Source organism: Triticum aestivum, chromosome 5D (assembly GCF_018294505.1).
Source record: "Triticum aestivum cultivar Chinese Spring chromosome 5D, IWGSC CS RefSeq v2.1, whole genome shotgun sequence".
NCBI classification, from domain to species: Eukaryota; Viridiplantae; Streptophyta; class Magnoliopsida; order Poales; family Poaceae; genus Triticum; species Triticum aestivum.
In genome coordinates this window covers 61,609,124-61,619,883 of record NC_057808.1, presented here as the reverse complement: position 1 = coordinate 61,619,883, position 10,760 = coordinate 61,609,124, and the positions used below count along the sequence as shown (strand labels likewise).

The window sequence follows — 10,760 nt, the reverse complement described above, 5'->3', positions numbered from 1 at the left end:
CTTTCTTGAGTCATAGGAAACACCGTACTATTAAAGGGGGTCGAGGTAAAACTAAGGAAAAGTTTCCAAGTGATGCTCAACTCAAAATCCTACACCTACCAATCCCTTCGAGTGAAGCCATTGGAAATCTCATATAGTTCAGTCAATTTCTTTAGTGACAGAGACGAAGTTCTTCTGGTATCTAAGGAATTTATTATGACTGAGGAGTTAGGAATTCGCCAGTGCGGATTGCCTACAAGTGAGGAACATGATAGCCCTGAGGAATTTGAACCTCAAATTTCCGACCGTTGTTGTGCTATGCGCCAGCTGTCCCAAAATATCTTATCCACCTAACGGTCATATCATTGAAGGGCATTTATGTCTTATCATGTCGGGCTGCTCCCTAGGCTATAAATAGCCGCCCCCTACAACCACTAGCTGGTTGGCTGCTCCGAGAGAAACTGACACTTGTCATTGAGAGCATCCCATCCTCCGAGGACTTTGAGCGAAAATCATCAAGTGAGGAAAACCCAAACCCAAACACCTACAAACCCAAAGTGATTGAGCATCACTAAAGAGATTGTTCCTTTGTGGAACCGATGCTTGTTACCTTTGAAGACTGTGCATCTTCCAGACGGTTAGGCGTCATGGTCTAGAGCATCCAAGAGGAAATTGTGGATCGCCGAGTGACCGAGTCTGTGAAGGTTTGGAATTCACCTGAAGACTTACCACAAGTGATTGGGCGAGGTCTGTGTGACCTTAGTTCAAGGAGAATACGGTGAGGACTGTGTGTCCTCGGGTTTAAATACCTAGCCGCTCCAACTAGACGCACGACTGTTACAGCAGTTGGAACTGGTCTACCAAATCACTGTCTTCACCAAGCTAACTGGTTCTATTTCCTCAACCCTTTCATTTCCTCATTACTGTGTTGTTGTACCTGATCGATACTGTTTGAAGACTTTGACTGAAGACTTTCTCAATTTCCTCAGTTCAATTTCTTCAGTCAGTTTGTCTTCAGCCTGCTTATCCTGTGTTTACGCTTCCTATACTCATTGTTTGTTTTCATTTCATCATGATAACCGTGCTTCTGTTCTGTTATGCATGCACCTGAGTACTTATTCCGCTGCTAGTTGTTCGTGACTTAGGAATTTCCTCATCCTGAAATTCCGTAGTGACGAATTTGTAAAAATCGCCTATTCACCCCCCCCTCTAGTCGATATAACGCATTTTCAAGCCTAAGCCTGGAACGGACGCTTACCTCGAGATTTCTGCATAGAACAAAGGATCACAATCCAAGCACCAAAGTGCAGGCATGAGCTAACCAATAAAGAAGCACCTCAATTATGCTTCACAGTATGAAGCACCTCACCTGGACCATGGATGACTATTTGTATACCTTAAACTGCAGATCATGCAATGGAAAATAATAAGCACTGGAAAGGAAGTAGTCGAAACAACCGAAACATTGTTCTCTCCTGATCTTGGTTGCACCTCGGATAGATCAGACCATGCAAGTAGGATAAACAATCAATAAGGTCTTGTATGATCAGACTGCGGTCTTTTTCGACGCCACATATATGATCTGTTTCATCCCAAAGAGGAATGATTTGGCTTTCAGTTTGTAATATAGAATAGTTAATAAATCGAGGCCCTAGCAATCAATAATTTTCTCTAGAAGTCCTTTCATCAGTTCAGGGTAATAACTCTATAGAGTAAAGCACACCAAAGGACACACAGTTAAGATGCAAAAGGAAAATCCCAGTTCAGTTCTACTCAAAGACAAAGATGATGATACAGATTCTAAGCTAGCTGGCACATCTACACAAAGAACCAGCATGACAAATGCAAGGAAACCGGAGATAAATCTTCGGCTAAGATTGAAGAAAGAAAATAGGATGATCTCACCTTTGATCTGCATAGCACATCCAAGAATAAGCAATTTCTTCCTTAATCATCTCAGTGCCCAGGACAAAACAATCTTCTAGTTCGTTGGTGAGCAACCCTTCTGAAGCTCCTACAAAGAGAAAATTTAGAATTTTAACCCAGAGCACATAGTCGCAATGATTAAGCAAACTGGAACACTCTCAAATGCTTAGCAGGCTCTACTTTCAAGAACCATATACAAAATCAATGAATAGAAGGCTGAGTGAACTAAACAGACTTCAGTTAAAGCTGTCACACTACAATTAGAAAAGCATATCCGTAGCTGTCAAAAAATATATAACATATTTCCTTGGAGAAGGATAATCTAATCAACCCTAAACAACAGCCAATAAAGGGATTAACCTCAGACTGCAGCAACCACCTAACTTGCCATATATACCCTGAAGGGATTAACCATGTTTCAGATTCAAGTAGAGAGGCCTTCAGAATCTGAAACAGAGCTGGTACAGCTCAAAGTATAGGAGAGGGAGGGGGAGAGGTAGGGGGTCGGGCCTGAGAAGAGTCATCGGAGAAGGAGGGAGCTCATGGGGCCTCTGCGTGGTGTGGAGAAGGAGCTCCATCTCCATGGCGGCGGCCCGTCGCATGGATGTGCGCGCCCCTCCTCTCGTCATCGTCGTCCGTGCCGTGGCAACCTGCAAAAAAGGGAAGACAAGATGGTGTGAGGTGAGGAGGAGAGGGTGGGCGAAGAAGGAGGGGAGAGACCAACCTGTGCCGCACCCGGTCACCTTTGGCCTCGCTGTTGCCGGTTGTGGCGGATCCCGGCAAAGTTTTGGGGAGGCGCCAATCCTAGCCGCGGGGGAGGGTGGAGACTTTGAGCACCGGATCTGTACGGAGGGTTGGACGCGCGGATCTTGGGGAACTCGGGGGCGTGTGGCGGCCGGAGCTTGCCGGAACCGGCCGGCGTGGGTAGGGGCGACGAGGAGAGAGAGGGGTTAGCGAGAGAGAGAGAGAGAGAGAGAGAGAGAGAGAGAGAGAGAGAGAGAGAGAGAGAGAGAGAGAGAGAGAGAGAGAGAGAGAGAGAGAGAGAGAGGAGGGCGACGAGGAGGGGGGCGAGTGGGACGGGAGGCGGCGGCAAGGGTTTCTCAACGGCAGCGGCTGTGATTTATACCCCTGCACATGAAAAGACTAAAATGCCCTCGGCGGGGTGCAGAATTATATAGGCGGTGGCACATCACTGTTCATAGCAATTTAGGGGGCGACGTGGAGGGCTTTCTCCTTCCTAGCAGTTTTTGAGGGTTTATATGTTCAATTTGCTACAGCATGCATGTAAACACATTTTCATGACACCATCAGATAGTTTCTATTTGTCCACCCGTGTAGTTGCACATGCTTGTTTTGTTTGTACTATAGATAAATTTTTGTTTCAGGGTTATATCAAAATTATGATGTCATCTTTAATTCACATTTCAAGATATATCGGAAGATAGTTTCTGTACCTTGCATATTAAATTATGAACTCATGAAGGTTTGTTGCATTTTAAAATTTATTTGGTATTTTCGTATTGCACTTTGCTTTACTAAACTTGAATGGTTTAATTCTTGTATTATCTTTGGTCCCTAAAGCCGTAAAAATTTAATTAGTCCGACACGCATCTCTTTAAGCTTGAAGTATGACGAAAAATATTAAAATAAACTTTCATATATATTTAGTTACACACCATTGAATTTCATCACTTTTTCTGAGTGTTCACAGTATTTTATGAAGGTAATTATCATTTATTGTATGTTGTAAAACTTAGCATTTGGGGATTTAAAATGTTTTCAAGATGATATTAGTTAAATTTCATGATGTACTTTAAATTATTATTGCTTTTAGAGTTGATTTGATTATTTTTGGGCCACATATGATTTTATCATATTTTAAAACTCAAATTTTATTTATGTGTTTTTAATCTAGGCTTCTAGTTCAGTCAGATCACTGATCTTTTTCCTCCATCAGGACTGTAAAAAATCTTTAAGCTTTCCTCATTTTCTCCTCACACTTTTCCCCCTTTTTCTTTATTTTTTACTTTGGCCACTTTCTCCCTTAAAGCCCAGTAAGATTGCCCCTTCAGCCCAGCTCGTCGGGCCTAAAATTTTGAAATTGTATTAACAATAGTTGCGACTTTTCTCCCTCAAAGTCCCAACTAATCGTGTGATGAAAATCTTAAAGCTAACATTGAATAAACAAATTGGATGAGACTAATGTATCTAACTAGACTTCTGTTTTAGGAAGAAGGGTGATAATGCCGAAGTTTAGCTTATACAAGGGTAAATTCAGGAAACACACTGGTGCTCTCGGGTGCAAGCGCACCCTATATGCAAAAATTAATTTAGTAAATACAAAAAATAAAAAAATCAAAGTTTTTTGGAATCAAACATGATCAAGTATTGTACTCGTATAAAAGGATTCGCCAGGGGATGAGTTTCGTTGTATCCCGAGTCAAAGATTTTACCAAAAAAAAGGCTATATAGTCATTTTTTTTGCTTGCCCTGAAGTCACGAGAATCATTCCTTGGCCAAACTTTTTATATGAGTAGAATACTTGATTATATTTGATTCGGAAAAAGATTCAGATTTTTTTTGACTTTTTGTAGAATTATTAAAAGAATGTGCGCATATAGGGTACGCCGGCACCCGAGAGCCAAAAATTCGCTTCCGGTAAATTTTCATTGTATAACTCTACTAACATACATAATTTCTGATAGAACTCAGCCCAAAACACATCTAGCCACAGTGCCTTATTATGCTCCTCCATCTAAGAGATTGCATCCCACACTTCTTTTTCTGAAGAAAAAAAAGCGACCGTCGGAATGGCTCACCACACTCGAAACTCATGATGCCTACTGTAGTTCTATGCCCATAAACCCTCAAGAAAGAATCAAGGGGAAAGATGAACATAATGTATTCCAAAACTCCTCTCAAGAAACGAGAGGCCCTGATATGATAAATAAAAGCACATTTTGATTGTTGTGTATAGTTAGTTCACTAGCCAGTACTTGCAGGTTACCAATGCAAGGCAAAGGGTGTTTGCTTGGCAAAGACTCAAGAGCATACGCCACCGGCTGTAATCCCCCAAGACGGATGCAATGGATCGACAAGGAGACTGTTCTCCATCTCCATCTACACGGTACCGTTGCCTCTGCGACGCCCGCATGGCGCCAAGACATGCCCCGTGCGCCGTGCTCCCGAGATCCACGCCATCGTTCTCTCCTCTCCCGTCTCCTATCAAAGGCAGCTGGGCACATGGGGAGATTCGGGCCCGTGCCAAACCCCCAGGTTCTTGTTTTCGTTTGCTCGTCGTCACCACATGGCCACGCCGCCCCGTTTGGCAGCTTGCCCCGGCTGAGATCCTCGCTTGTTTAAGGACAAGCCATGGTTTAAATTCAGCTTGGAATCAAGCTACGCAAACAGCACACAGGGCTAGGTTAGGTACATCACATGGCATCTACCCATCCACGCATGAATTTTCAAGTCGGAATAACATGAAAGCTTCCATTTCAGCATTTTTAAACTTGCTACCTATGTTCGTAGGAGGCATAGGATTCTTGCATTGACCCAATCAGGAGACAGATCGTGGCATAGGCATAGAGATAGAGGATCATGGCATGATTGAAATGGGGCAAGGCAGGCAGCATGGCTACAAGGGTTCAAGATAATGCCAGATCCAGGGTTCCAACTTAGTAGTACAATTCTACTAATACTACTAGTGCTATTATTGCTTCTACTGCTACTACTACTGAACTGGGGTTACTTACTAGCTATAGCTAACAAGTTAGGGCAACAGCAACACTGAGATGGTGTTGCCTAGGTCGTCCCAGCAGCTAAACTTCAGGCCTAACACCGACTTAATCCAACTACCTCAGCTACGCCGGTCGGTCGCGCATCACGTTACAAAAATGGCGACCGACCGACAGACCGTGGAGACTACGTCGTCTCCTTGAAGCTCTTTGAGAGCCAGATGGCTGTCTCCCTGGGGGACGCCTTCTCGGGGCCGAACGGCTTCAGCAGGATCCCCAGCTCGTCGTACCTCTCCTGCTGCAGCAGCTGCGCGCTGAACTCCAGCAGGCCCTCCAGCGCCTCCGCACGCTGCTGGAACGACGACATGTCGAACCGCTGCAGCCTCGAGTCGTTGGAGCCCCGGCTCGACGCGGCCGTGGCGTTGCGGCCCGACGAGTCGCTCCCGTTGTCCCCGCCGTCCGCACGGAGCACCTGGATCGTGCACTTGTCCTTAGTGATCGACCGGTTGATGAAGGGAGGGGTGGAGCATGAGCCATGGGCTGAAGAGAGCTTGTGGATGGAGTGGAAGGGGTCCTCTGATGAAGCCAGTGGAAACTCTGCGATCCTGTCGATTCGAGGCGCGTTCATGGAGACATCAGGGGAGCCTAGCTGGTCAAGAATGCTGATGCTGCGCTTGATGGGCGTTTCGTATGTCGACAGCGGGAGGGATACTCTTCGAGCCAGTCGAGCACTCTTGTTCACAGGTGTCACTGAGGGCGGCTGCACAGGAGAAATTAGACGCTCAATGAATATTCAAACATTTGCTTAAGCAAGCAGCAAACTAAAGAATGCAAATTCATGTTAGAGCCACGCCTATGATTGAAGAGTATGGCATTTCACCAACAAATGGAGAACAAGTTTATCAGTAATATTTAGAGCATAAAGAATCAATGGCAAAAAATACCTCAGCGCGGTTTGTTCTGTTATAAGATGTTTTTGGAGTTTCAAGCCTGTTTCTACTTGTGAATGTCTTGGCTGGATTACTCTTGGGAGTCCTTAGGATGCTTGATGTCTTGGTTATCATGGCTTTACTGGTAACCTCGTCATCTTCAGCCTGACTGCTGTCAATGGATAACTCTTTGCAACTCTGAGTAGTTGTATATTCCTTGATGCTCCTAGTAGAACTAACAGAGTTACGCTCGGGTGATGGCTTGCTAAATGTCACGATCCTATGACTTCCCAAAGAGTTTCTCCTGACCATTCTTCTGCGCGCAGAATCAGGGACATCATCAGGAACTGTCATCTTCTTAACTTTGTCAGTCAGAGATTCATTGATGGGATGAATATTGCGAGTAGGACTAGACTTCAATTGGACTTGAAACACATAAGGCTGAAGTTGAGGATGTTTCAGCAGTTCTCCAGCCTATACAGGTATAAGTGGGTATGTGCATCAGAGAACAAATTTGTATGAAAATAAATGGTAGATTGGCAAATGACTCTGAGGAATTACGCTTGGTCTGTGCTCTGGGCTTTTACGCAGCATGCTCTTAATAAGTCCCCGACTGCATGAAGGAAGTAAAAGTTAAGCATGCTCCATTCGGGTAAGATGACAAGCAAAATTGAGTGAGAAACAAAAAAGCTTGCTAACTTACAATGGACCAGAATATTTGGTAGGCAATGGTGATACTATTGACTTCGTGATCTTGTTAATCAAAGCTTGCATGTCCTGCCATTAATTAATGACAACCAAACCCTCATTAATTTCTGGGGCCTTACATGGTTAGTACAATGTGAGCCTAGTAATTAGTACAATGCAGGTTTACTAATAATAGAACATAAACATCCTAGACGTGTCAAATAATCTAACTTAAAGAGCATAAAGTGCTCAGCAGGTAAACAATAATGTTACTTGTAGTTTTGAAGTTTGACCAACAATTTGCAATAATCTATAAACTAATTACATCCATGGGCACAAAAAAGAAGGCAATGTAGAGACTTACGAAAGCTTTAAAGGCAGGCCTGAGAGCAGTCATTTCGTAAATACAACATCCTGAAACAGAAAAATATATAAGTATGGAATCACAAGTTTTCTGTCTAGGTTCAGGAAAGTGATTTATCGCATAGAAGTGATACATACCTAGAGACCAAATATCAGACTTGCTACCATATGGTATATCAGCAAGAAGTTCTGGGCACATATAACTTGGCGTTCCTACCACCTAGGTTCAGAGCAATATAGTACTAAGTACACCATCGAATATGCATAAGAAAGACAAAAGGATATTTTGATCACTTACGGAAGATGCCAGATCATCAGATGTCAATATTTTTGCAAGCCCAAAGTCACCTGCATGTTATTAAATTTGGAATCACATCATTACCAGGATTACATAACTCATACATAAAGTATTGCACTTTTTCTGGGACTAAGCTACGTACCGAGTCTTATAGTTTGGTCCCTGGCAATGAAAATATTGGAGCACTGAAACAAATTAGCAGCTTCAGTACACATTATTATCACGCCTTACAAATATAAGTACCATCATATGCTCCAATTGAAGCACTGTCAGTTGTCACTGACCTTGACATCACGGTGAAGAATGTGGTTTGTGTGCAAGTAATCAAGAGCCATAAGGAGCTGCACAAGCCACTTGCAAAGCTTCTGCAAAATGAGAACAGTTAAAAGTGTGTTCCACGACAAAACAACTTAAAGATGCCAAAATAAAAGCAAGGCAAGAACTGCACCTCCTCAGAGAAATATGTACCATTAGCTCTTTTAATAGCTTCAGACCTGGACCAATACATATTGTGTTAACTACAGGGACTAAAGTTTGTGAAAAACTATTTAAAGGACATCACAGGGTAACATACATGTCTCCTCCCTGACAATAACCAATAACAATGCAGACATAGCAACCCTGAAATTTCAAGTAAACAGAATGAGCATAATACACATATTAAGTAAAATTGAAACAATTTCGCCTTCCTGCTTGCCAGTTTAACCCTTTTTTTGTCCTTTTACCTACCTTCTCTACCCAAGAATCTTTGTACTCCACGATGAACGGATTTCTCACAGTTGCAATAAGCTGCATCTGCATGAAGAACATTTCCGCACAATTCAGTGAAAGGAAAGCACGACACAAGACAACATATCTTGCAAGTTCAACGATTCAGATCAATTCATCACTAGCCAGCTAAACTCAATAGCACCATCAGGTGGTAATTTATTTACATAACCATATCTGCACCACATCTACTTATAGTTTGTACCAAAAATGACATCAATAAGCTGGTATTGATGAACAAAAGGTTTTCCCTTCAAATCATAACTAGGCACCAAAAAATGAACAAGTATAGCTTGGGAAGATGAAGCAGAAGAAGCTTTACCTCCTGGTGGGCAGACCGGCGAGTGCGGTCCGTCTGTCGGGCAAGCCGGATCTTCTTCAGCACATACCTGCACCATATATACTCAGAGCATCAAAATGACTGAAACAAAACTGGTCCCAAAAGGCGAGTGAAGGGGGGTGCTAGTCATAGTCAGCCTCACTTCTTCTTCTCCACCTTGTGCCTCACCAACAGAGCAGAGCCGAATGCTCCTTTCCCAATCTGCTCCAATACCTCATACTGATCCATCCTTGCTGAGTCTGCTGCAGCCCGCACACAGCAGGATATGCTCTTTTCAAACTATCCTGGGGGTTAAAAAAGAACGAAAACAAATCAGTACTTCTGTCAAGCAATGGTGAAGAATAAGTGCATTGAAGTACCAAACAACTCCACACACGCACAAAATAATGTTCAGAGTGAAAAAAGGTAGTATTGTCCAGAGAAAAGAAATCAAAATGGATGGCAAAGTTGCCAATACTCCAAGAGATATATCTTGGGGCTGAGGGGGAAGAGAAGACCAAAAGCGTGAGCTCACATGAAAACACAAGAAAAGACAAGTGGTCCGTAATTACGGATGCAAAAGCAAAGCACTCGGTGACAAAACCTGCCGACAGCCCCACTAAACTGTTCTGAAAAAAGAAAAGAAAGAGGAAACGGTGGAGCTCTGGGCCGAAATGTCAAATCGAAACTCAAGGAGCAAATCAGAATTCAAGACGCAGGGGGAGAAAAATAATCAAGCCCGGGTCCAAGCGCCACCAACTCCGAATCAAAGCCACCCCAATGATTTGTTTTCCTTTTACAATCAACGAACGAATCCCAAATGCCAACTCCATGAGCGCATCAAAATGGATGCGAAATGGCGGCGCGCAGCGCGGCTCTCGATCCAACCCAAGGAAGCAAGAACACAGCTCCGAACCCAAAAAAGCAGAGGGGGGGAAACGGAAGAACAATCCAATCTAATCCGAGCTCGGAGGCTGAAATGCCAGCTCCAAGAACCCCGCCACGGCCGGCGCAAAGGCCGGCGGACGGGAGGGGGCAGGGCGCGGTGGACTTACGGGGTCACGCGCGCAGATCTCGCCGCATTTGATCGGGGACGGAGGCGGGGGGAGCGGCCGCGATTTGAAGGGGCGGCGGCGGGGAGAAGGAGAGAGAAAGATGGGGGTTTTGGCTTGGGGTGGGTTCAACTTCAAACTCGGCGAGAGCCCCGCCCGCCCGCTCGCTGCCGCTTTCCAATCCCCCAAAGCTTATATAGCCCAAAGGTAAAGGGAGGAGGAGGAGGAGAGCTAGGGGAGAAGCCTCCCCGAGGAGAGAGAAAAAGAACAGGGCTAGAGAGAGAGAGGGAGGGGTGTGTGAACTGGGAAGGCGATGGCAGTGAAGAAGAAAATGTGATGACTGATGAGAGAGAGGGTGGGGGGGGGGGGGGCTCCTGGTATGGTCAACTTGGGTGTATTTTTTAATTTTTTTGGAGGGTGTATTTTTTAGTTTCTTGGATTGCATCCATGATATGATGAGAAACAAAAAGGAGCCATTAGTGTGAGTGCTTGTGGGCTGATGGCATCTTTGCTACTCCATGATAGTAATGCGACATTCAAAAAGCATTTTAGAGCAAAGTTTCCAAACAAAATTTTACTACTACACAATTTCAAGAAAGTCATAGACTCCCTCCGTCTCAAAATAAGTTAGTACAAAATTAAATCACTTATCTAAAGTTATACAAAGTTGAGTCATTTATTTTAGGATGAAGGGATATTTGA

The 10,760-nt window shown here is 44.0% G+C and overlaps 1 protein-coding gene across 1 annotated transcript; it reads right to left on the bottom strand.

Moving 5' to 3' along the window:
* Nucleotides 1-5,496: 5,496 nt before the first annotated feature.
* On the bottom strand, nucleotides 5,497-10,404 carry LOC123119464 (serine/threonine-protein kinase Nek2). Its single transcript, XM_044539269.1, has 15 exons — nucleotides 10,062-10,404; nucleotides 9,170-9,311; nucleotides 9,010-9,076; nucleotides 8,649-8,714; nucleotides 8,494-8,540; nucleotides 8,368-8,413; nucleotides 8,204-8,284; nucleotides 8,062-8,104; nucleotides 7,920-7,969; nucleotides 7,760-7,841; nucleotides 7,623-7,672; nucleotides 7,275-7,348; nucleotides 7,133-7,184; nucleotides 6,587-7,045; nucleotides 5,497-6,402 (listed from the first exon to the last, which is right to left on the bottom strand). The coding sequence occupies exons 2-15, from the start codon at nucleotides 9,253-9,255 to the stop codon at nucleotides 5,830-5,832; spliced, it is 1,776 nt and encodes a 591-aa protein (XP_044395204.1). The 5' UTR covers nucleotides 9,256-9,311; nucleotides 10,062-10,404; the 3' UTR covers nucleotides 5,497-5,829.
* Nucleotides 10,405-10,760: the final 356 nt, after the last annotated feature.